Source organism: Amia ocellicauda, chromosome 5 (assembly GCF_036373705.1).
Source record: "Amia ocellicauda isolate fAmiCal2 chromosome 5, fAmiCal2.hap1, whole genome shotgun sequence".
NCBI classification, from domain to species: domain Eukaryota; kingdom Metazoa; phylum Chordata; class Actinopteri; order Amiiformes; family Amiidae; genus Amia; species Amia ocellicauda.
In genome coordinates this window covers 13,084,516-13,111,652 of record NC_089854.1, presented here as the reverse complement: position 1 = coordinate 13,111,652, position 27,137 = coordinate 13,084,516, and the positions used below count along the sequence as shown (strand labels likewise).

The 27,137-nt window shown below is 39.9% G+C and overlaps 2 protein-coding genes across 3 annotated transcripts; both read left to right on the top strand.

Moving 5' to 3' along the window:
* The first annotated feature begins 68 nt into the window (after window positions 1–68).
* LOC136749512 (synaptosomal-associated protein 25) lies at window positions 69–16,768 on the top strand. Of its 2 annotated transcripts, XM_066703897.1 has the most exons (9): window positions 69–249; window positions 5,758–5,795; window positions 6,399–6,476; window positions 8,903–8,944; window positions 10,228–10,276; window positions 11,074–11,191; window positions 13,932–14,069; window positions 14,722–14,866; window positions 15,256–16,768. In XM_066703897.1, exons 3-9 carry the CDS (start codon window positions 6,405–6,407, stop codon window positions 15,319–15,321), a joined length of 630 nt encoding a protein of 209 aa, XP_066559994.1. In that variant the 5' UTR covers window positions 69–249; window positions 5,758–5,795; window positions 6,399–6,404; the 3' UTR covers window positions 15,322–16,768. The 2 variants fall into 2 exon arrangements, with proteins under 2 accessions (XP_066559994.1, XP_066559993.1); XM_066703896.1 differs by lacking the exon at window positions 5,758–5,795.
* A 2,652-nt stretch (window positions 16,769–19,420) lies between these two features.
* On the top strand, window positions 19,421–25,589 carry LOC136749511 (t-SNARE domain-containing protein 1). The gene is made up of 5 exons (XM_066703895.1): window positions 19,421–19,580; window positions 21,326–21,558; window positions 21,812–22,399; window positions 22,998–23,054; window positions 23,254–25,589. The coding sequence occupies exons 2-5, from the start codon at window positions 21,423–21,425 to the stop codon at window positions 23,709–23,711; spliced, it is 1,239 nt and encodes a 412-aa protein (XP_066559992.1). The 5' UTR covers window positions 19,421–19,580; window positions 21,326–21,422; the 3' UTR covers window positions 23,712–25,589.
* Window positions 25,590–27,137: the final 1,548 nt, after the last annotated feature.

Here is a 27,137-nt window from a genome sequence, read left to right as displayed (position 1 = left end):
GAAGGAGTAGTTGCCGGAGCAACTGGCACCCCAGTTTGTGGGCAGGACCCCAGTGCCAGGCTGGCTGCGCCGCCGGCCTATTGCGCGCTGTCAGTCCGCAGCCGGGCTCCAATGGCAGAGCAGCGGGCGTGTTTAATGTACCTGCAGACGGCGCACCGGAGATGAAGCTGAAAAGAAATCAGTGAGCAAATACAGGTGTTGCATCTGAGCGCAGGGCGCCTGGAAAATAACCTATATACAGCAGGGCAGGTAAGTGATTCGTATGATTGAAATATGAACACATCTGTTCAAATAACGGTGTCTTATTTTCTAACTTTTTCCCCTTCTTTCAATTATGCAATTGTATAGCGCAAAACTTGTTTGTTGTTTGTTTAATGTCCTAAATAATGGGAATGGTGAGATTGAGAAAAGTAATAATAATAGTAAATAAAGTAAGAATTTCATTTGTTTTGTATTATTACAATCTACTGTTCAGTTGGCTTTATATTATTATGATGGTGATGATTGCTATTGTTTTATTATTGTATTTTGTGAATCTAAACCTAAAACAAAAAACACACATTTACTTTGTATGTGTTCACCGGTGAAATTGCCTGCACTGATAAATACAATTGCACACACGCCCCATGCAATAACGTTTGTCAATATGAGTCGTCACTGACTATCAAATTACATTCCCCAGAAATAGAAAACAATCTGTAAACCATCGCTATTAACACTTGCTAAGTAGATGCCGTAATGTTTATGTATAATTTCACATTTTTACAATAATAATCAAGATTATTATTATTATTATTATTATTATTATTATTATTATTATTAGTAGTAGTAGTAGTAGTAGTAGTAGTAGTAGTAGTATAGACTTTTTTGATTCATCAGTAGTCATGTGTGTTGTGTTTTTAAGTAGAGGAAGAAAGAACAAGTACAAACTTGACCAACACTGAGTAAACTATACAATGTTGTTGTTGTTTAAACACAAGTCGCCAATAATCAAATCGTCGATAATTCCAGTTATCTAAAATAGCTCTCACTTTAAACTGCGGTCTTTGGTGTATGGATACAATTTCAATATCGTCTTTTTAGCACTAGCTACAGGTATAAGCAGAATGCCTTTAAAAATTGCATCCTTGAATAAATCAATACTGAACAAACAAAAACACTTTAATCTTTAATAGTAGGAAAAGCTTCCACCTTGTATCACATTAAAAAGTTGAAGTAGTAGTAGTAATAATAATAATAATAATAATAATAATAATAATAATAATGTGTACATAAAATTAAAAGTCCTTCCGATTCGTTGTGCCCTGGTCCAGTTGTGAAACACTTGTGAAGGAAGGAAACACCTGTTTATAACACGCCACCAATGGACTGTTAATATGATTTGACTGATAAGTATGTGCATAATGGCCGATGACTTTTCAATGTTAGTAGTGCATCATGGACTTATTCATCGCATGCATTATTCATCTCAGCGACAGATGTCTAGTATTCATATGTTCTATTCCCCTTTTAAACATGGTACTGACTGGATTGCCGATATGTTTTGTGCAAGTTATGTAATTGACAAAAATGCAGTCCTTTATGGTAAAATGGAAGAAGATATTGATCTTTTCCTGGGTGTTTTGCAGATGCTGAATGGAGTGCCTTTCTATAGCTAGTTGGGTCTTGGGTCATAATTTTGACGCATAAGGCACTATTTGAAGGTGTAACGTTGAAGTCTACACAGATATAAGTATTTGCATCTTATTACACAACAAAACATTTATTTGAACAAATAAATGTTCAATAAACATAGGAGAGGTATCTTAGAAGTATACTGGAGCAATGTTCCCTTTCAAAATACATGTGACATGGTGAAAGCCTGCCATAACAATCTAGTTATATTCCTGATCAAGCCTTTATTAAGGGCGCTGATCTGCTCACTGTCAAAATGGCAGGAATCACATTGTGAGCTGATGGCTGGGGAATGACTAGGGAATTTTAACTCTCTGGGATGGGGCTTAGTATAATAATTTCATAAACAAACAGTTTAACAAACTGGAAAATTCCCCCCAAATATAAATACTACTACTAAAAAAATAACATTAGTCTCTGGTATGACCTTACACACACAACAAATACAGGTAAAAATGACTTTAGAAGAAGTTTTTCACACAGTGCATGAGTCTTCCTCATCCCCTTTAGCCCCACCAACAAAACAATGCTTCTGGAAAATGATTAGAATTGCAAGGGCAACAGATGGTGACATGTATCTAAAGCTAGGTGGCACAGTCACATAAATGTGAATATGGGGTTGGCAAACAAATCTTCAGTTGCATTTCCTATTGAGAATGAGTATATAAGTGATTCCTATGCCAGGTCCTGCAGGACCCCTGTGCCTTGCATGTTTTGCTCTAGCTAAAGTCACTTTTACTTATTCAAATCCTTCCCTAAACTACCTTAAATTAAATCATCAAATGAAGCACTTCCATTGGCTTTCCTTATGCTGACCAATGGGTTTGCTTGATCATAGAGACCTTACATACATGTACATTTCTTAAGGTCTCCATGATCAAGCAAACCCATTGACCAGCTGGATAAAAACCCTGCAGTGACAGAGGTTTCCTTCGGTCTGCAAGATCAGGGCTGAGAACCATTGGTGTATACATTTTCACATTAATCAGAATGTCCATTCTTGGTGGTAATTGATGAAGCTTGTACAAGTGTCCATGTTATTGTAACTGCCAGTGCATCTACACACATACAGGGTTGGGATTAAATCACAACTATGACCTACCCACTAATAGAAAACTACAAACCTATACTTATTATTACCACTAGTGCAGTTTGTAGTTTGCTATTTGTGGCTGGGTCAAAATGTTGATGTAATTGAGCCCGCCGACATACTTACATAGCCAGCATTATACCACAGCAGTTGCTGTTGCAGGTATTTATTGGAAAATTGTAATAACCTTTTCCAGCAATGCCGAAAGGCACCATGATGTGTTGACATCCCCTTTCAGCTCCTGGGGGCACCCTCCTCTGTCCTGTTCTAAGCATCTCCAGCCAAGTAATCCTGCAAGGTTCCTGCAAAAGGCTGATACTCTGGGTCTCACCACGCTGCTGGGTATTAATATAGAGACACACTGAGATCACCACAGGCTATTGGCTTTGTGACGTGAGGCAGATGGTTTATTAACTGACTGCGCAGCATTGTTAAATAATAATAATAAACCTTCAGTAATATGATTATGTATCACTTGGTACCTGATTCTGGATCTCTACTTATATCTGTAAATTGCCCTTGGTAAGAGCAGCTACTAAGAAGTAAACGATTATAACATTAATCCACTGGGCAGATCAATGTCCACTGGGCAGAAGTGTCATGGAAGACTGTCTCATTGCCTAACCTCTTTCAAATATTATGTCACACTGGGTGAGCAGAGAGGCATATTTTAACCCTGTCCCCCTGATACAACTGTCTCTTTCTCTCTCCCAATGTAGATATTCTTCTAATCTGTCTGAGATGCCTCTGTAAACGCTCATTTCACCTTTCTGAACCTCAGTACAGCAAATTTGAATCGGGGTGGGGAATACCTAAAAGTAATATGAAAATGCTCATGGAAACTTTTTTTGTCCATGCTATTTGTTGTCCAGTCCACTTACAATGAAAAATTGTACCCTTCATTACATCCTGTGATCTTTTAGATGTTCCTAAAATAGCTTGAAATGTTTGGTGAATAGTTGGAAAGAAAATGCACTTCACACTTCGCAGACTGATGTGCTCTTGTAAAAGATAATTGCATACCTTTCACTCTGTCTAATCGGGCATTGAAAATCATCAAAACCGGCAAATCTCTAAGGTGCCAATTTCCTCTGCTACCAAGCTGTGATTCAGTGTGTGTATCGTGTTTGAAAACCTTTCTTTCATTCATTCTTCAACAGAAATAATGATAATAACAATGATTACCCTGAAGACAGGTTATTCAGGCTGTTGGCATATTATAAGCAAATAACCTCATGGATTTTGTTTTGTTTTGCAGGGGCCAAGACAGCTGCATGGTATTTGCGCATGTCTGTCATTATGAAACTAAATTATGTTGTATGAAAAAGAAAACAATCAAAATGAAGGGATAAACTAATTTCACATCTCCTTTCTAAAATACAGACAAGGCTGTGTCTCCTTTCTTTTAAAATACTTGATTTATTATTCTTATTATTTCTGAATGATGCAGTGGTCAAAGGAAATGTAATAATTTTGTTCAGTTGCTCCCAATATTTCATTCAGGATGTACCTGGATACATATGTAACTTGGATTTTTCAAGATAGACTCTAGGATTTATATTTTTTCTAAAGCATATAAACAAGGTTTTAAGAATGCACCATGTTTTCTGAAAGTATTAATACAGCCACCTGTCCTCCATTTTTGTATCTCTGGTCTGAACTTTCACAAGCCACAAACCAGGCTTTTCCTGCTGCTCTCCAAAAAACATACTGTTTCTTATCTGGGGGCGAGGGGTTTGGAGCAACCCAACATGTTTTACAAGCTTTTGTCCAAGCACAGCCTGAGGTTTGAAAGCAGTCACTCGACGCAGAACAAACTGCATCCTCAAACTTTGTTGTCCTTTCATTAAAACACGTATTTACTCATGCTGCAATTTCCTGTCATTTCATAATGTCTCTCCAGAATGAACAAGAAAGAGAGGGAAAGAGATAGCACAGGGTCCTGTTGATTTTTTGCCTGTTGAGACTGCTTTTAATTGGTGCACAATTTGCTGTCTGTGTGCGGTGGATTGCATTATAAACATCAAAACCACTGCAGTTGGAAGGCCAGGAACACAATTCTAACAAAACACTTGGCACAAAATGGAGCAGACACATCCCCAGATGTAGACTAGGTGGCTAGTTCACATGGCATGAGATGGCCAATATTTTTGCCATGGGTAATGAAGTATTGCTGTAAGAATGAGAGAACTGCACTGAGTTATATCAAGAAGTGATTCTGTGTAGCTGCAATCATATTACAATCATATAGGGTGAAGAACTGGGAAGGCAGAACTAGTCTGATGAAGGAAATAAATGTGTCCATTTTGTTTGTATAGAAACTGCAAATGGTGTTAATAGACTCTATCTGAAGACTCTCTCTCTCTCTCTCTCTCTCTCTCTCTCTCTCTCTCTCTCTCTCTCTCTCTCTGTTTCCCAGCACAGAATCAGCATGTAGCCTGGGTGAAGTATTAATTAGGGCGTAATTATAAGCTCACTGTGGTACAATGCAGTGTCACTGCCTGATACTTTTGACAAAAGGGAGTGTGTGTGTGTGTGTATATATGCATGTATTTGCTTTCTTTATACTTGGGCAAGACTTCCTGATACTGGTACTACAATGAGGAAACAATACAATGTACAATAATAATAATACTATGCATATGTGAAGCACTTCTTTATCATTAGATTTGGAATCTAGATAGGATCCCAGGATTACCCCAATTAGGTACAAAGTATCAAATCAAAACTTCCTCCCATAGGAATTACAAACATCCATTTCCTTCAGGTTGTGCTTCTCTCTGCTGGGCCATGATAGTGGCTACACCTCAGCTGGAAGGTGCAAGCACACAGAAACAGAAAGGCTTTCAGGTGTAAATGAGAACGCTTCAATTTCACAGTTGGGCTCTCCACCCAATTTGCAGTTGTGGTCTGTTTGTTTGAAATTCTAAGTATCTTATTATTATATTTTTCCTTTCTTTCCTTTTTTCTTTTATTGAACTCATCCTCCCCAGCTGAAGCTCTTGAGCTTCCCACAGCCTTCATCGTGTTGGTGAGTGGGAAGTGTGGATAATACAGGGGCCTTTTTTTATACACAGGACTAGGCTCTAATTATCTCTCATTAGTGGGGATTATAATTGGTCATATCTCTCTCTTTTTTTATTTATCTATTTTTGCAATCAGAGAAATGTCAGGGCACTGTTTAAAATGCACAAGGAGGGCTTCCAGCACCCTGGTTAGGCAGAGAACTGGGCTATGGACACACAGCTTTTTCTGGTGTTTCTTGCAGGGCTGGTTGGACAAGAAACAGACAGTGTGTACATCATCGCATATAAAAACTCACCTGCCTTTTGTTTAGCGTTTAGCGTTACTCCATGGATATAAAACTGAATGGATAGAAGTAGCCTCTTTAGAGGTTATTAAAACTCTTGTTTTTAGTGTCTGACTTTAGGCAATCAATCCCTATTCTTTCCTTTGGAAAACACTATTCTTTACCGATTCCACAGACTGACTGGGATTTGTGATGTATTTATTGCAACAATAACACTGGCTAAGGCCAAATATATTTGAGATTGTTGTTTCTTTGCTCTTGTGATGTGACCATATCTCCTCTCCCCTTTTCTCTCTTTCTGTCTGTCTGTCTTGTCTATCTCAGGGCAAGATGGCTGCAGACACAGTGATGCAGACTGAGATGGAGGAGCTGCAGAGACGAGCCAATCAAATCACAGACGAGGTAAGTGCCAGTCTGTCCTCAAAGTGGGGCCAGTTTTAGAAAGTTTAACTGTGTAACCCCCAACCTCACCACACACTTCTAAGGCCTTAACCTAAGTGAAGGCATAAACATGGAAAACCTTTTTTATGCATTTCACAGTTATTAAAAATGCAATTAAAGCTTAACCAGTTCTAAAATATACTAAGACACCAAATCCACAATTAATAAGAGGAGAATAACTATGGCAAATATACACTTCATAAAAGTAATAATAAGAAATTCACTTGTCTGTGAACTCTAATGTCTAGGGAAAATTCTGTTTCTCTTTGAAGCTGCTTTCTGTTGTGCTCTTTACCTTTCTCCCTTCAGTGTGTTGATGTAGGCCCTTCATGAATTTCAATGAAAGCCCCACAGTACAAAGCTGGAGCCCTCAGGGTTGAGAAGTGCATTTAGTCACTCTGTGTCTCCTTCAGCATGGCTTTCACTACTCCCCAGTACCTGGCTGTTGTACCTGTTACACACATTTCTCACGTGTTTGCGATAAGCTCCAGGTATCTCTAATTAAAGGTGAGACAAACTGCTCCACTTTCATGTGGCTATGCCTGGTTTAGAGTGTTTGTTTTCCTGCATAAATATTGCATTGAGTGCTCTTACTGTAACCCTGGTAAGTCACCAAAAAGAAAGCAATGAATGAATACTTATAATGTTAAGAAGTAATACAATTATAGTAATAACAATAACTCCAGTTCCTCGAAAGAGATGATTTATTTATCCAGTACATTTGTTTTAATTATGATGTTGACCTTAGCTCTGGGCTTGGAGTTAGTCACCAATTTCTAAATGATTGGAACCAATTAATCACTATCACTTAAAGAGGTCACTTGTTAAAATCGAGTTTTTTTAAATCAAACAAAACATATTTAAATAGGAGAAACAACTACTGCCCATACTACTCCTGCTATTTCACGTATTGCAGGTTGACTTCCCCCTACCCTCTCATGCACATTACCTCAGCCAACTGAATGTCAGCTAGGGGAGCAGAGATAAAGAATGAAAGAAGCACTTCATCTGGACATCAGTTATAAAACTTTTTTTTTTTTGGGTCCATAGAGGGCTCCTTTGAGGTTGGGTTGCTGATTGTAAATGTTTTATGAATGTAAAAATGTATAAAAGTTTATAAATGGGAGGTTCTGCAGTTCTGTCAGCGGATATCAGAAAATGGTCATGCATCAAGCAGACAGTTACTGTAGCAGACATTTAGCTGGGTGACATCATCTCACTCCCAATTCCCTCCTGTTTTTCCTTCTCTTTAGGGTTACTGCAGTTCATCTCTGTCTCTAATGACATTCAGCTGCCGCCATAAACCCAATGGGCACAACTCTGGATTTGTACAAATTGTGGTTTTAAATTACATTAGAGTCACACGGGTCCTCTACAAAATAAAAGAAGACAAGGATGCATTTCAACCTCAGACGGTTGAAGTCTCACAAACACCTGACTGAAATCCATTATTGACTGAATTATATTTTGTTTATATTTTTAGAATGGGTCAGTGCTATTAGATCAAAACTTTTTTTTTTAATGGGAGTCTCCGAGTATTCTTTCCCTTTTTCGCCCAATCTTAGTTATCTTAGTCTACACTAGCACTAGGTATGAGACAACAAACGAGTTCTTTGGAAAAGCAAGTTATCAAAGCCACCCCCTGTTATTTGCTGTGCAATCCCAGATTATGTACAGCCCCAGTTATTTCACCAATCAGAGATTTTTATACAGCAACAACGAACAGTCTGAGCCTGCAGTCACACCTGCAGGCCACATGGAGGCACTAAACTGTGGAACTCTGAGGATTTCCCAGCCCACTTCTGCTCTCCCTGCCCTGGTGGTGCCTGACCAATTGCGCATTGCCTTCTGGGAAGAACTTGCTAGCCCAGGGCATAATATTAGGATTTGGAGACCAGTTGAATCTAGGCCATATGCAGTGGCGTGCACAGACATTGTGGGGGGCATGGGCATGGGAAAAGTGCACCCTGTGTTCACCCGGTGTTAAGTGCGGTCCAGGGGGGGGAGCGGCCGAGGTGCGGTCTGGGGGGGCAGGTGCTCGAGAAAAAGGGCACTTTGGAAGTCTTATGGAAAAAGGGCATGCGCTCTGCACAGGTTGAGCCTTACCTGTACACGTGCCTGGCCATATGACTCATGTTTCACTTGGGTTTAGGCATTTAACTGAGCAGGCCGCTCAGTAGCAATAGTAGTAGACTTCATGGTTCCTATGTTATGGATTCGATTGATATTAACTATTAGGTGCCAGGCACCCATTCTACCTAAGTCCTGATGTTGTTGTTGTTGTTGTTGTTGTTGTTGTTGTTGTTGTTGTTGTTGTTAATTTTGGATCTGCTAAATTCTCTAGTTTCTCATTTCATGTGACAGTGGTCTCTTTTGTTTCTTTGCAGTCTCTTGAAAGCACTCGCCGCATGCAGCTACTGGTTGAAGAGGTAAGAGACCCTGTAGGCACTAAGAGCTTCCTAAGAAGTCTCTCTGTCCTTTACCCTCTCTTTTCTTTTTTCACCCCCCTTGAAATTCTGTAGGGCAAGTGACAGCTTCATCACTGGGAAAGAATAAGGGTTCTCTTACTGGGGACATGGCTTCGTGAAGCATATTGAAGCGTTCCAGCACACACGAGCACACTGAAATAGAATTTGAATAGTATATTAAGTCTCTGGAAACAAACAAATGTGGTTGGGGGTCAATTCCACATTTTCATTTCCAATTTTCTTTTTTATTTTCACACCCATTCCAAATTCCAAACTCCAAATTCCAGTTCCATTTGTTTTTGCCATTGACCTAATAGCCTCTCCTGGAATTGGAAATTAATTGAAAAAGGAATTATAAACAGAATTGCAATTGAAAAACTGGAATTGAACCCAGCCTTGCAAACAAACAAACAAACAAACAACCCAACCAACAATCTTGCCCATTTATACCAAATATAACTATATATAGATATATACAGATATCTCTAGCTCTTTAATTCAATCTGAAATAATGGGGGAGGGGGAGGTCTTTCCCTTCTATAGCAGTTTTCACACTTTAGATTACTAGTGGGCGTACACACAAACCAACCACCTGTGCGGTAATACATGCTGATAAAATAGGCTGTTCCCTCAGCAGGGGTGATGGGCTGGGTTGGTCCTACTCCTTCACACTCGCAATGAACTGACGCTCACACTGTTGAGGGCTTTATATTGCTGCACAGCACAATGGCACTTCATCTCACCTGGGGCTACGTGTGCCTTCTCGGCACAATGGAGCCAAGATGAATCAACAGACAGCGTCTCCTTTTGTCTGAAGGCCAGCTGTACACTCCACCGCTTCTAGGCTTTTGTCCTCATTGTACTCAGCCGGGTGGAAATACAGCCACAAATCACAACCCTCTCCATATATCAACAGGCAGACCAGGCGAAAGTCTTTTCAATAATACTAGTCACTGGGTCATTCAGGGGCTGCAACAGGTAATCTAAATTATATGGCCTTATTGGGTGCCCATGTTTCTTTTTTCTGTTGTTTACTCCAGTGCTGTAAGTTTTTAATTTCATTTTTGCAGGGGAATGTTTTTCCTGTGTTTTTGCTTCACCAGTTTTAAATGAGAATAGGTCTTAATGAAATAATTTAATTGGTTATCCACTCGAGTGGTCTAAATGTCCATGGTTTCATTAGCTTAACTTACAAAAAGGATGTATATTCAGCTGTTTTCATGTAAACCATTTTTTTTCACTAGAGCAAGGATGCTGGCATTCGAACTTTGGTCATGCTGGATGAACAAGGAGGTAGAGATTTGTTTTACTTCCTTCTTTCAAGGGGTAATATAAATGACCACTGGCTCAGTGGCATTAGCACTGCATTTGAACTCTCTGCACTAATAAGTAGTGGCCAGTCCAGAAACAATTGCTTGGGGGCTTAGCATATTCTGAGTGAATTAAGTTCACATGTATGAAAACTGTAGTGGTTTCTAAATGTTTCAGTAAAGTGTCATAATGGATTATAATCCACCCTTCTGGGGCTCTATAGTGAATTACACATCTCTTCTTCTTCTTCTTCTTCTTCTTCTTCTTCTTCTTCTTCTTCTTCAGTACCATTCTTAAAACTTTTTAAAAAGTTAAAAATCTGATTTACAACAGGGATGTTGCATCACCACATTGAGAGACATGACTATGAAAAAACAATGTTTCTTAATGTGTAATTGCATCTCAGAGCCTGGAAGCATAACATTACATTTTACAGTAATTTTACAAATTATTTTTTTCAATTGTGAAGAAATGGACTGGATACTGAGTGCAATACGTCTTTATCTTATCTTGCTGCAGGTGATTAGGAGAAAAGGTTTGGTGTATTTACAGACTAATTAAGCGATTAATATAAAGACTGACATAGACAAATCAAATACTGGAACAATTGGTTCTGATTTTTTTTCGGTGCAGTGAGCGTCTTGAAGTAAATAATTTAAAAAACAACAGCAACAGTGTCTTCACCAGAAAAAAAGCACCAGGTCTATCATAACCGCAAATGCACACGTTTCTGTTTTCTTTTGTCGTGTTTTGTTTCTGACTGCCACCTTCTGCGGCAGAACAACTGGATCGCATTGAGGAAGGCATGGATCAGATCAACCAAGACATGAAGGAAGCAGAGAAAAACCTCACTGACATGGCCAAATGCTGCGGTCTGTGTGTCTGTCCGTGTGCCAAGTAGGTACACCTGGCCGCACATGGCTCCACAAACGCCAAGCCAGTGGGCACTTCCTGTCACCCGGGCCAGCCAATCAGACAGACAGACAAACAGACAAACAGTGGGCAGTCATCTCTCTCTATGTCTCTCTCTCTATCTCTCTCTCTCTCTGTCTCTCTGTCTGCCCCCATAGGATCGTCGCTTTTCTGTGGAACTTATGGGAAGGGTGGGGGAGGCAGGCCATTATGTAATTAGGAGTCCTGGTTAAATGTTAATTAGCTCAATCCTAAAAGCCGTTTCAGTACGGTGTGGCTACCAATAAAAATCTAAAACCCAAACTGAGAAGAAGAAAGGCAAAGTCAAGACCCTTAAAACATCATTCATCTGAATCTGAATCAATTTCTCATCCCTGGTGGTAATAGCAATAGGTGGGAGCAATCTTTTAACAGATAATAATAGAAGGTCACATATCACTTCATTGCTGCTAAACTTACATACATTTACATATGCGGATGTATATGTTTTGGGGCTGTTAAATCCCTACGCAGTAATCCCTACTCTTGCCAACATACCTTATCATACAGTGACATGCTGCATAGAAACATAGAAAAACACTGATACTAATGGGATAGGTTGTCTCCCATTGAGACCAATGCAGAATTATCAGAATTATCCAACAGTAGTGCAGGTCGATTGCATAAGCATTGAAGACCATAGGCAGTTAAACCTATTTCCCAAAGGTATCGTAAATATGCAGCGCTTCAGACAAGCAGACAATGCCTGTTGCCATTCAGGTTGATCAACAATCCCAAATAGCTGGAAAACCAATTAGAATCATACTTACATCTTCATAATTTGCCTGCTGCTGCAATAAGTTATAATTGTTATAATAAAATCTGTCAAGGCTGGTCCAGATCCATATTTGAATAGGAAGCATCAATCTTTTCAGCTAATTCACGTTTCTGAATCCTGAAGATTACTTTATTTGTCTGGATCCCCAAATGGTTTAATCTAATTGAATAATTTTCCCAAAATATACACTGTGGATGGGCAATTATGAAAGATGAATAGATGTGTGCTAGTCATTTTGGAGGCTAACAGCACGTTCTCCATTCTTCCTGAAAGTATCAACTATGTCATAGAGCAAGTAACCAAGCTAAAATAATAGGTTTGCATGAAACCTTAAAAAATATTCAGTCTAATGTCTGTTTCCTGGCCGACCACTCCCCCCTAAAAAATTGCAATGATTTAAATCCAAACTATTTCATTAAAACTAATAGTTTATATATGAAACTGTATAAACCATCGCTGATGTGTCCCAAACCCTGCATTTTCTATGGATTTGCTTACAAATCATAAAGGACTCCTAATCGCACAATCGCACTCCATTGTGTCTGCACAGCAGTATATACAAGTTCATTTTTTATTTTTTTTATTTTATGCTTTATTATTTGGAGCGCTTTATGCTTGTGTCCGTGCTCATGCTTCAGTCAGAGACCTCTATTGTGTATCTCCCCCCCTCCTCCCCACTCCCCTTTGCCCTCCACCCTCCATCCCTCCTTGTCCAGAACAACTGGAACGCATTGAAGAAGGTTTGGATCAGATCAATCAGAACATGAAGGAAGCTGAGAAAAACCTCACTGATTTGGGCAAATGCTGTGGTCTGTGTTCCTGTGAGAAGTAGGTGTTGGGGTGTCAAACCCACTGCGCATGTCTGTGTGCATTGCCTGCCTGCCTGCCTGCCTGCGTAGCCCAATTGCTTGCTGATGGGGGATTGAAGCCAGCTAATACAGGATGACACCTAGATTTTAATTCCAGACCACAAACACAGTTAATGAACACTTGTCCAGTGCTTCTCCATGTGAACAATCTACAGAAATCATCCTACAGGATTCATAGATGGACATGGAAATCTGGACCTGCCCAAATAAAAAAATTCTAGATTTTCAGAAGAGTTGGTTGATTGGTTAATTTTTACCTCCTATCATTCCAAGACTTTTAACACCAAGCATTTCTGTGAAATCTGATATGATTTATAATAAATTGGTTGGTAGGTTTATTTTTTTCTTCCAGGAAAGTACTTCCTTATGCTTACAGATTTGCAAATATGAAGTAGCTCTTGCTGGAAAATACTGCTGGACATTTGTTATGGCTTGGTTGAAAGCAACCATGCAGTGGTAAAACGTTTCAGCTTCTGTCTTCTTTGTCTGCTGAAAAGGTTGGTTTCAGGTTTTAAGGGCTGCTGTGTTCTCTACAAATAGGGGGAAAGCACATCTGAAGAGACTAGTCAACATGCTCAGTAAAGATACAAGAAAATGAAAACATGAAACCAATTTGGCAGTTCGCTTAAAGGTCAGATTACTTTGAGTTGCAATTCAAATGCTCATCAAGTATAAAATGATGCAATTAGACTAAAATCAGTCCAATTGCTCTTTCTCATTAGAGAGACTTTTACCAGTTTTGGAATGACCAGCTACTCATGATTATGATTGCTTTTTCTAACTCCTGGAGGAAAGAAAACAAATTGTGTAATTTCTGGGAATTGATCTTTAGACCAGAAGCATTAAAATAAACACATATATATTTATTTTCTATTTTAATTTATTATATTTTAGGGCATAAATAGAACCTAACCCCCATGAATTGTACAAGGTTTTCCCACCATAAGCCCATCCCATAGGAATACAAATAGAAAAGACTCGCATGTAAGGACTGACAGGTTCTGAGCTTCACTGTCTCTATCTCTCTCTCGGATGTTAGGCTGAAGAATATAGAAACCACTGGTGCGTACAAGAAGGTGTGGGGCAACAACCAGGACGGAGTGGTGTCCAGTCAGCCCTCCTCACGAGTGATGGATGAAAGGGAGAGGATGACCATGAGTGGTGGACATATCCGCAGGTGAGGGTGAGGGTTAGAAAAACAACCAGCCTGGTCTGACTATTTCAATCTCTCATACATTGAGTTCCTGTCCTATACAAGGCTCCTAAAGTGATGATCAAAATACGACGTTGTTTATCTTAAAAGTATATGAAACCTGTTCTTGGGGAGGCATGATCCCTAATAGGTAGGGCCTTGCGTTGTACATGACTGAAATACAGTTATGCAAAACAATGGGCCTTACTTATGGACCACTCCTTCATTGTGAGCAATTTCATTTTGACCAGTTTAGCAGGTTGTTAAAAACTTAATGATCTGGAAAAAGTTGTCACCAACCCAGTCACCAGAGAGCCCCCATCCTGATAATTGTATTGGTCACCAATTTGAAATGATTTGGGGGAGACGTACATTAGTCACTCTGGTCCTGGAGGTTCTGAAGGGGTGTTCAAGTTAGAATCAGAATTCAATATAAACTGATGATGCAAGCATGATCTATAAAACCTCCTGGACTGAACAGGATCAGGACTAGAGATCCCTGACATACAGTTCTATGTCATCTAGTGTATTGCATCCTACTGGGACCAGGGTGGGCCTCCTTCTTTATTAAGTGGTTTTCTCCATCCCCTCTTCCTCATCATACTTGTCTTCTCCTCGTCTTCGCCACTGTGTGCAGGGTAACCAATGATGCCCGTGAGGATGAGATGGAGGAGAACTTACAGCAGGTGGGCAGCATCCTGGGCAACCTCCGCAGCATGGCGCTGGACATGGGCAACGAGATCGACATGCAAAACACGCAGATAGACCGGATCATGGACAAGGTTTGCATGGCAGGGCTGGGCAGGATGAGTTGAATCATACAAATACCTACAGGTCCACATAGTCATGAATGACACAGACCACTATAGACCTGAATAACACACACAAACCACTATAAATCGAATGACACAGACCCCTGTAGAGCTGACTGAAACAAGTGCCTATAGGCCAGAATGTCAGAGACACCTGCTGATTTAAATCCTTTGAGTATTTTCTTTTTTTAGTTCTTTATTGTTGTTGCACTTTCAACGGGTCACATTATCCATAAACCTGGTATAGAAACATCATAATCCCACTGCATTGAACAGCATATGTCTCTGCCTTTCATTGTAAACCATCACAATAGCAGTATGAATTAATATAATCACCCTGTGCTTTTTCTTTCCCACAGGCTGTCGTTAACAATTCCCGCATTACAGAAGCCAACCAGCGAGCAAACAAGCTCATATCCGGATAAGCAAAGAGAGGAAAAGGCGCACATCCCTGCCGAGTCTGTCTCGTTCTTACAAACACATCAATTAGATATACACACACACATACAAACCCAAGGGGTTGCGTGATTCAGAGGTATCAATGAATATCTCCATCACTTCACCCGGCATCTTCACCAGTGCAATTCCAATTGGTCAGAATAGGTGGTGTCTCAATACACTGTATATTTTATCAAAGAGCAAGGTAAGACAAGAGTCTCTAATACTGAATTCATACTGAGGTTTTGTAGTGTAATATGTAATATGTAGTAATGTGTAATATTGAGCACCTAACATTAAAACAACACACAAAATAAAATAACAAAAGTACTTTTATATTTTTGTGTCTGTATAGGGGGTAACCTTATTAGCTGGGTGGTGTTTTTACTTATTTTGGAAGATATATGTGAGGTATTGATCAAAAGCTTTCTCCCTCTTGATGTAAGCTAGCCTGTCTTAAAGTGTGGTAGCCCATATCACCCCGTTATTAACATTTTCAAAGCTTACATTTCTACCTTCTCACCTTTAATCCCAATTGGACTTTACTTAGTGCCATCCAGTGGCCACAGTGGTTAATTACTCTTATTTTAAATCAAATCTCAAGGTTTAATAAAGAACAGTGAAACAGAGGACATCCATGTAATATATAACAAGCAAAAAAATGATCAAGGAATTAAATAGTCTTGGGTTGAATACCAGAAAGAGATGGGACTTTTCCATTTTAGCCTGCAAGCCAAAGCACGGACATGCACATTTCAGGCTGGGTGTCTGTATGTCTGGATGCAGGTGACCAAAAAATGCATGTTTAACCTCAAACTACTATAAACCCACCCCCAGTTTTATCCAGGTAATTTCCTTTTTCAGATATAACACATGGCAAGGGCATTATTTCAACACGATTTGTTTGTGTTGTGTGATGCCATTTGTTTATTTCCTTGTACAGAACAAACCACAAATCAATAGTTATTCAATTAATCACCCCAGATATATATATAGATATGTGTGTGTGTGTGTGTATTTTATTATTAGTCTAAAGACTGTGGTAACTGTAAGAGTTGCAAAGAGGGAAATGTCATGCTCTAAATATGTCAAGGAATTATATTTTTAAACCAGGATTGGAAACTAAAACAACCCCCTCGACGCAGAGAAAAAAAAAACACGTTTTATTTTACATCACCCAAAATATTTTAAGACAGCAGGGCTTTTCCAAAATTGTTGGCCAGTTTAGACTTAATTCTCACAATCTGGCCAAAAATCTTTAAAAGGCACTGAAATGTAATGGCACCCTCTCTTGGTGTCCTGATCATCAGTTAACAATACATTCAAGTCTTTTAATTCACTCTGCTGCTTATACACTCACCTAAAGGATTATTAGGAACACCTGTTCAATTTCTCATTAATGCAATTATCTAACCAACCAATCACATGGCAGTTGCTTCAATGCATTTAGGGGTGTGGTCCTGGTCAAGACAATCTCCTGAACTCCAAACTGAATGTCTGAATGGGAAAGAAAGGTGATTTAAGCAATTTTGAGCGTGGCATGGTTGTTGGTGCCAGACGGGCCGGTCTGAGTATTTCACAATCTGCTCAGTTACTGGGATTTTCACGCACAACCATTTCTAGGGTTTACAAAGAATGGTGTGAAAAGGGAAAAACATCCAGTATGCGGCAGTCCTGTGGGCGAAAATGCCTTGTTGATGCTAGAGGTCAGAGGACAATGGGCCGACTGATTCAAGCTGATAGAAGAGCAACTTTGACTGAAATAACCACTCGTTACAACCGAGGTATGCAGCAAAGCATTTGTGAAGCCACAACACGTACAACCTTGAGGCGGATGGGCTACAACAGCAGAAGACCCCACCGGGTACCACTCATCTCCACTACAAATAGGAAAAAGAGGCTACAATTTGCACAAGCTCACCAAAATTGGACAGTTGAAGACTGGAAAAATGTTGCCTGGTCTGATGAGTCTCGATTTCTGTTGAGACATTCAGATGGTAGAGTCAGAATTTGGCGTAAACAGAATGAGAACATGGATCCATCATGCCTTGTTACCACTGTGCAGGCTGGTGGTGGTGGTGGTGTAATGGTGTGGGGGATGTTTTGTTGGCACACTTTAGGCCCCTTGGTGCCAATTGGGCATCGTTGAAATGCCACGGCCTACCTGAGCATTGTTTCTGACCATGTCCATCCCTTTATGACCACCATGTACCCATCCTCTGATGGCTACTTCCAGCAGGATAATGCACCATGTCACAAAGGTGGAATCATTTCAAATTGGTTTCTTGAACGTGACAATGAGTTCACTGTACTAAACTGGCCCCCACAGTCACTAGATCTCAACCCAATAGAGCATCTTTGGGATGTGGTGGAACGGGAGCTTCGTGCCCTGGATGTGCATCCCACAAATCTCCATCAACTGCAAGATGCTATCCTATCAATTTGGGCCAACATTTCTAAAGAATGCTTTCAGCACCTTGTTGAATCAATGCCACGTAGAATTAAGGCAGTTCTGAAGGCGAAAGGGGGTCAAACACAGTATTAGTATGGTGCTCCTAATAATCCTTTAGGTGAGTGTATATTGTATGTTCTATTTTTAAACAAAATACAACCACACAAATAATCAATAAAACAATCAGTATTGATATGATGGATGCTCAGGTTGGACTGCTGTTGTTAACACACTGGTGACTAAAGGGGTTGTCAAGATATTCCCAAAGTGTTTCTCTTGTTTCCTGTGGCTTGTTGTGTACTGCTACCAAGATTATACAGCAGAATGATAATGACCTGTATTCTAGATGTACCCAGAACCAGGTAATGCCATCATTGTAATATACTGTGACTGTAGTTTGAGTGTCAGAAGGTGTAAAAAGATGCATTCAAAGTTGATACAAAGAACTGCTTGTTTTTGTCCCCCAGAATATATGCTCCATTGCCAATCAATCCTCCTCCTCATCCCTTAAAATGTTAATAATAAATAGATAAAATGTTGAAATTACTTAATTTTATCTGTGTACCTATACCTATGCATGCTGTAACTGTGCACCTGCATAAAGGTGAACGTATCCATTAGTAAACGAATGTGAACTTTCTCTTATGTCTTCCTTGTTCTTTTTGTGTGTTTAGTAGTAATTTGCAGTGAGGTGTTTCACTTTCCCCACGCAAGGTACAGTTAAAATAATATGTCTTTTGGGGTAGACTTTAGGGTAAAATTGTCATGTAATTTTTACGTTACCTTTGTCTTCAGGATTCTAGATATGTGTGTCTCCTAATAAGATAATACTGCATTTTGTTATTAACATTATTTCATTAGAATCTGTTTTAAAATGAAACATTATTTATGTTAGATTTTAATTATTATTATTATTATTATTATTAAACTGCTTTCATTGCTGTAGAATATTTGTTTATTTACAATCTGTTCAATTGTTCATTGGAACCTTTGATGGTTCGTAGAGCGGCGACATGAAGCTTATTTGCTTTTCAGAAAAAAAGAACGAAATTCTGCTCTAGCTTTTCAAAAGTATGAAATGCTGCCCCTGGTGGAGCAGAGGGGACGTGTCGCCAAATATAAATGAATCAACTCATAGCTCACGTGCTGTTCACAAATGGAGGAAAACGTTGTCACTGCGCTGCTCGTCAACGTTAACCAAGTTCAAATATTCCAGAAAGTAAAAACATATGCGATCAACAAACGAATCAAAGTAAATCATGTAAGAAATTGACTGATTTACTGCTATATTTGTAACTATATATATATATATATATATATATATATATATATATATATATATATATATATATATAATTTCAGTCACAAATACACTCTTAACTGTAACAAGATTATATTATCTTTTGAACATCTTTTCATTCGATGTTTTTTGTATATTGTTGCATGTTTATCTTTTTCAATATTGAAAGCAATCTTTGAAGTCTGCTGTTGTGTGTATGGACTGCTCAAGCGTTAAACTACCGAATTTCCTTATGTTTTACGCAAGCGGAGACTATACGTCAGATAGACGTCTGGGCACAGTGCCAAAGGCGTATTCTGGTAGAACTTCGTAAACCCTGCGCTACCGTCCTGTTTGGGGGGGACGACAAACAAGCGACTAGCTGAGCCTGCGCAACGCAGAGGCACACTGCCTGTACGAAGTTTCTGGATTGGAGCCTGTTATACAGGCGAAAGGACAGCACTCCACGTTAAACTGGCCATTTTCGAAAGAGATATTCACGACATCATTTAAAGGTTGAGTATTTGTGTACGATGCACGGCAGCCGGCTGTTCTTGTACTGCTGCCGTGTTAGTTATTAGCAGGCGTGTTGTGTGTGTGTGCGTGTGCGTTAACAGATGCGCCAAGACAAACAAAACCAACTACCCCAAAATGCTGTACGCTACAACAGCCCGGTTAACACGGGGGATAACCTAGCCAACGAGATGTTTCTTTCTTTTTCTGAGAAGGACCCGCGAATGATCAGTAACCAGACGAGCGGGATTGCAGGGCTGAAGAAGCCCTTCTTTCTTTGTTTGCCTGCCTGTGCGCAGCCGAGCCGCCGCCGCCGCGCACTCTGGCCGACAGCGGTGGCGCTCGTCAGTGCAGGAAAACAAATAGCCGCCGCGACTGTTTAACAAAGACGATTATGCGACTGGCAGCAGAATAAGCTACAGCAGCAGCACATTGCGCGAATGGTTAATTTAAAGACAAACGCCACATTTGTAGCTGAAACCTAATTCGCGTGGCGAGGTTATGATCACATGTATTTCGCTGTATTGTACCTGATACTGGCTTTTCATAGGATTTAAGAACCCTTTTCACTTATACACGATATTATTACAGAAGCTGTAGTCGCATCCTTTCGAGTTATTTATTTAAATAACTGTTTGTATGACTTGTTTTAAATAACTATATTAAGTAACACCTTGGATGACCGGTATAAATGTTTCCAGTATGGAGCAAGTACAGAAACATTCTTAGATTAGGTTTACACACAGCTATTTTTCTAGCAAACTTTTAAAACGCTTAGGCATGCTATACAAAACGTAGGTCTGAATTAGAAATAATTCAAAGGCAAAACTTCTCATACCACAGCTATGCTGCGTACTGTAGTCAAAATGACCGATCACTGTAGACAAACAAACAGACAAACTTGAGTGACCGTACCATAATTCGTTTTTGAAGGGGGGGGGGGGTTATTTTAATTCGGTTAACCATGTTGTAACATGACTTGATTTAAAATAAATAAATAAGTACATACAATGTATAGGATCCCTAAACTGCTAACAGTGCTAACTTAATGCTGAGATGCACATTTTACTGCCACTAGCCACGCCACCTGAAATCCACAAAACATGGCATATCAAATCGTTATCAGAGCTTGTCAGACCAATGCGTTGACAACATTTTTCAAGTGCTATTATATAGTTTTGTATCTTTATGTTTATGAGGTGTTTTTAGTGGTCTGATTGTTTATGCATTTGTTTATTTTTGCGAATGAAATTGTGTAACGTATTTCCAGATTCTTTCCTCGCAGTCTTTAAAACTGGAGATACATTATCTATATAATTGGACTGCTAATGGTTCATGTTAGTGATGAACTGCTGTGGGTCTGTAGCACAACTGTGTTGGTAGGTTTTCGTAATTGATAAACTCTTTAAGACTTGGGGTGAAAAGATTAAAAAGCAATTAAAGACTGATTCTATAATAATAAGTGAAACGAAACAAACCCCGGCTCCCCCCAAAAAAACATGAGTTATCTAATTCTGTTTCATTCTAATAGCCTGTCTTCATCTACCAAAAGCTTTTTCAGTGTTATTGTAGTCCATTTTTATTCAGAATCTTCCCATTAGACATTACAAACAATATCAGCCTGTTATGAGGTGGGAATTAATAATGGGTGAGGTGGTGTCCATGTTTGGGCTAATTTCTACTGACTAATGTGACTCAAGAAACTGCAGTCTGTATGTAATTGTTATTCATCTGTGTTTTCCCATAGGTTGGGGTTGTGGGGGGAGGGAAGGAGGACGGGGAGAGAGAGGATTGCAGCCACTTGATACTGAAGATCGAATGGTAAAGAGAACGAGACAAGTAATATGTCTTCGTTCAACCACAATGCGGAGGCTCAGCATACGGGCATGCTGCGCTTCAAGAAGAGGAAATCCCGCTTCTCCTACCGGGAAATTCAGATACTGCTGGAGGAAGTACGCAAGAACCGAAACATTGTCATAGGCAAGTGCCTCTCTGCTTCCCTGTGTCTCCCTCCTGTTACTTATTTCCAACCCAAATGTTTCTGTTCTCTAGTCTTCTTTACAGGGGTGTCATATCAAGATGGCAGGGGGGTGGAAGGTTGCTGGTGGTCCCCTCATTCAGAGTGTGTGTATCTCATCTTAACGCCCATTCTTGTTTCCCATTCCGTCTGCTATTTTGATTGACCCTGGCCAAAATTAAAACCGTGTGTGTGTGTGTGTTTTTGCATTTGAAGGCAAGTTCAATAGGGGCGTGTCGACAGAGGTGAAGAAGCGCACGTGGGCAGAAATCACGGCCCGCATCAATGAAGTCAGCCTGTGTCCCCGTGAGATCATCGAAGTCATCAAGAAGTGGTCGGACCTCAAATGTGACACAAAGCGGAAGGTGGCAGCCATGCGGGCCGGGGGGCTGGGGAGGGGCGGGGGGGGGCGGTCGCGGCTCTCCAGGGACCTGACGCCGGTGGAGAGCGTGGTGCACCAGATCCTGCAGCTCGCCAGCATCCGTAACCTGCCCCCCCACCCTGACGATGGCCCCTACCCGGACCTGGGCAACCGGATCGGGCAGCAGGACGGACGGGGCCCTGGGAGAGGAGTGGTGGACGTGGACGAGGAGGACGAGGAGGAGGAAGAGGTGGAGGACGAGGAGGACGAAGACATGACAGGGATGCCCTCTTCATCTGTGTCCTGCTCCCCCATCAGCAGGCTAGAGGGCTGTGCCCCAAGCCTCCCTCTGTCCTCCCACGCTCTCCCAATCTCCATGTCTATGTCGGTGTCTCACAAGCAGGAGCTGGGGGATCCTACACCTGTATACTGCATTGCTCCCCGTGAGTGTGTGTTTAATACTTTATTCGGGACATTCCCTCCATTCTCTAATTAGATTCAAGGTTGAGCTTGGCAGAGACCAGGTGCTGCTTTAAGTGACTAATATTTTAAAATGATTAAATATATGACACCAAACTCCCTCAGGGCACATTTATTTGTTATTTACATTTAAAAGCAAAAACCAAAATGACCATTCAACCTGCATTAGAGATAAAGGAAACCATTTTTTTCAGTTTACCGTTCAGGTAAGTCAAACTGCCTACCATATCGCATGAGTCTCACCCAGTTCTTGTTTTTTAATGTGTAACAAATGAAGTATTTATATTTTCCCAATATGTATAAAGAATCCCCAACACTGTTTGAAAACTAGAAGTTCAACAGATACTTCAATACAGTTTATTTTTCCAGTAAAAAACTAGGTTCCTGCCAAGTTGTTGGATATTAGCATAGAATATTTAAGGAATTGTTGATGTGGTACAAGTAATGTTTTGCTCAGGTAGAGAGAGAGGACTGACTTAGCTTGTGAACTTCTAGTTTGCAACACGATTCTATGTTTTAATGATTTTTCCTTATGTAGTTTTTTTCTTCTGTTCAATACAGGGGAGGATTCTGTATCATCACCTTATGAGCTTCAATATGAAATACCAGGTGTTGATGGTAAAATGCTTTATTTTTTATTATGCTGTGCATCACAGGCTCCTGTATGGACTTGTACACCAAATGTACATTTCCTTATTGGAGGCACTTGAAAGAGCATCACACTTGGATAAATCAAGAATATATACAATGCATAAGGCAAAGGTGGAAGTTGTAATTTTGCTTTTGATTTAACACTGCCTTGATCTCATTTCCCCAGACCAGGACGTGGAGTCGTTGGAGTCGGAAGAGGAACGCCGAGCCCATTTCCTCTCAGCTGCCACCACGGCCCGTCTCCAGCCTGCCGCCCCTCTGTCCCAGGTTGAGGAGGACTCCCTCCTGGGTGGGGGGCTTCGTAGGGGCGGAGGGGGCTCAACGGCCCCCACCAGCCCCCTGATGGCCTCTCGGAATTCCTTGAGCGTGCGAGAGAAGATGGTGCACAATGCCACGCTGAGCATCCGCGAGCAGCGCACCACCAACGAGCTGCTGGAGACGGTGTCACGCTCGCTAGAGCTGCTGTCCGAGTCCATGCAGCAGATGGTGGAGACCCAGCAAGACTTTGTGCGGGACTCGTTGCAGATGCAGAGGGAAACAGTCCAGGTGCTGCGCGAGTTCACCGCTGGGGCCCTGGCTCTCATGCACGACAAACTGAACGGCCACCCCCCTGCGCCAACCTAGAACTGTGGTCTGTCCTGGGCACGCTGTGACCGCGAGCACCGGAAGGCCACAAGTGGACTGCATGACAGAGGTTGCAGAGAGGACAGAGGATTTGTGGTTGCGGCTGTAAGTCGAAGTTGCCACACTTCTCTTCCCAGCTTCTCTCCGCTACGTCTGAGTTCTAACCGGGGAGCCTTAGTTATGGACAAGGAGTTTTAATGGACTCTCCCCCCACCTCGTATGCGATTGGATTTTAGCCAAGCCGGAGCTTAGTTTTATTAAGCATATCAGGAACATGATATGAGCCCATGAGGAGGGCAGTTAATTTCCTCTTTTTACAGTGAATGAAAAAGAAATACAACAATGAAAAACAAAAACAAACCAAAAGAGTTCTTCCTGAACGATCTCCACTTCTTGTCCACCTAAACCATTGTCTGACTGCTGCCTGTACACAAATCCAGCTGTTACCTACAAATCCCGGTGCTCTTGGAAGAATTCCAAACAGTATTTTTTTTGTACAACTTGGGCCTGTATTCATAAGGGTGTTGAGTGTGACCATTGTTAAGTGTGTGGTGGAAAACAAAAACTACTCAAAATGTCCAAACCTAATACTGGAGTACCACCAATTAGAGACCTTTATTCTGGTGAATCCAATATCTGTCTGACCTTGCAAACTTTTGTGGAATTAATTAGTTTATAAAAGCAGTAGGTGACACTTCTCCACTTTTTTGTGTTTGTGTTTTTCTTGCTTAGGAAAAACGGGTGTTAACCTAGTGCTACAGTAACCGTTTTATGAATATGGCTCACTATAGTTGTGCAGAAAGCTACACAAAATGCTTCTGGTGTGATGACAATATATTTTGTATAGAATTGCAACACGTTACTTTTAAGAGTTTCAATTAATGCAAACCACGTCCATAAATGTATGTACCTTGACGCTTGACAAATAACAGTATAATTTAAATAATAACACAAATAGTTTATTTTGTGGTCCGTACTGACCTTATTTTAGACAACAAGTCCCTAGCTTTAACCCAAAACAGCCATTTATAATCAGAGGAGGCTGTGTGGACAGGAACTGTGATAGGATTTAACTCACTGGGACACTCATAGAGGTGCTGTATGTTGTTATTATAACCCCGAATTAATGCAATCCTGAAGGATTCACAGGGTGAATTGATTTTCACAACAGTTGTTTTAGTAATTGCCTAACGTGATTAATTTAAACTTGTTCCCACCTCTTTACAGAACAGTGCCCATCCAAGAAGTGTGGCTTGAAACATCTGCTTTAATGTTTTCAAAAAGGGTGCTTGTTATTTTACTATTATTGTATATATATTATTGTCCAAAGCTATGATCTCAGAGCACCTTTGCGGTGATAACATTTTATTTTTCTACCAAGAATAAAAACTTTCGGACCACAGCAGCGGAGGGCCGAAGTATTCCTGCCATAGACTAGAAACAGGGAATGTTACATTACGCCGCATGTAATATCCCACCTATTTTCTTTTCTTTTTGGACCTTGCCTTAAATGTATCACTAATATGCTTCTATAGCATTAACAACATTCACAAATTTTGAGGAATTGGAAATCAGTTCGGTTACCTCTTTGATTTTATATAATTAGATTTATTTATGTATTTATTTGTATTTAGTCCGTTACATTAATGAACTAAAATCTCAGCGTACTACTACTTGCTCGGTTACCTCGCACAGTCTAGTGTAATAAGGGCAGCTGACTTTTTTTTTAAATGAATTTTCCAAGGAACCACAAAACTGTTTATTGTCAGAACAACTTTGATTATTCATGGAGAATTTCAACTTTTTTTTTTTTTTTTAGCTGTAATTTCAGGTTGGAATTAAATTGATTTCCTTAATAAAGCCGAAAGTGGTTGTGTGGTTTGTTTATGTATTTGTTGATTTATGGTAAAAGGTTAAAAAGCACAATTGTTTAAACAATAATTATGAAAGAGAAAAAAACAATCCTTCATTCTAGATCAGTGAATAATTTAGGTTATTCCATTGTCCTTTACTCCAAATCAAGTTCTTAACATTTTTTTTAATAAACATTTGTTGCAGACACATACAAAAGTGCAGGCAGACATTTGAGCTTTAATATACCAGACTGCATTGACACTTGGACCAATTCAGAATCTGTTTAATTTTAGCAACTAAACCTGTTTACCTGATGTAGATAAATTGGACATGTTTATTCCTGTTTAAGAAATAGCCTAATAGCCTGGTTAATTTTAAAAAGCTGAAGAAACACAAAGTTATTTCCCAAATAAAATGTGATTATTTTCTCTCTTGCTTGCTATTTGGTTTATTTATCTCTGTTGTAGTAGTTCTACTGCTTTGAAGAATAAACAAACATACAGAATGTGGTTTTTAGTGTACCAATATGTTTTAACCCTAGCAGAAAAGCTCAATAATATGATTTCATTTTAATTGTCAGCCATTAGCCTATACTTAAAATCTGAGCTAACCCATACTAAAGATCATCTCTAGTTATTTGGTGATCTGACTTCATATTAGTCTTCTGAGAACAACCAATATAGATGATTTTACAATAGCCTTAAATATCCACCTAAAATATGAGAGTGAGAAGCAAGGCTACCTGTGCGAAGCCCCGCCTTTCAAACGCTATCCCAACCTGTGGCTCCTCCCCCGGACAGGTAACGGGAAGATGGCGGAAGGAGGTTGTCATCTGCTGTGCCATTTTAGATTGGGAAAATTATGGTTTTATTTCAAATGTTTTAATTATTTTTTGTGTTTTGTGTTTAATACCCCAGGGCCTGCAACAATGTGCAAATACTTTTAGGTAAGCCATTGGCCAATTCACATTGTTACCCCCTGCCTTATTTGTTTTAAATGTTTTGATTTATTTTAAATGTAGTATATTCATTTGTAATTATTAGTGATGTATGTTGTTAAGTAGCTCTGATATTTGTTGAAACTATGACCCAAAAATGGAAGGATTCTTCTTGCTAGTTTGTATAGCTGCATTAATTCCCTAAAATATAACACCTAGTACATTATATTGTATTGTGAAATTGTATAGCAGGACTCTGGCGCCAGCACTTAATTTAAAAGTATTTTGCTTAAAATAATATTGATAAATTCAAGCATAATCTGATCTGTGGAATCAAGAATTCGTCAGTGTTTGTTTTACAATACATTGCAATTAAACCAATGGTTTAGCATCTTTTTAATTAGTTTTCCTTTCATGTTGCTTCTTTACTTTCAGGTCCTGTTCTGCCGAGGACCTGAACTCGACTGAAATAACCTACCGCAAAATCATTCTCCAAAAAGTAAGTAGTGTCTAATATTTTTTTGTTTCCTAGCTTTTGATGTAAAATGTGAAATATTGTATAGCATCAAAAGGTCAGCAATAGGAGAGAGTGCATATTTATTTTCTGAACCATTTCATATGCTATTGGAGACACT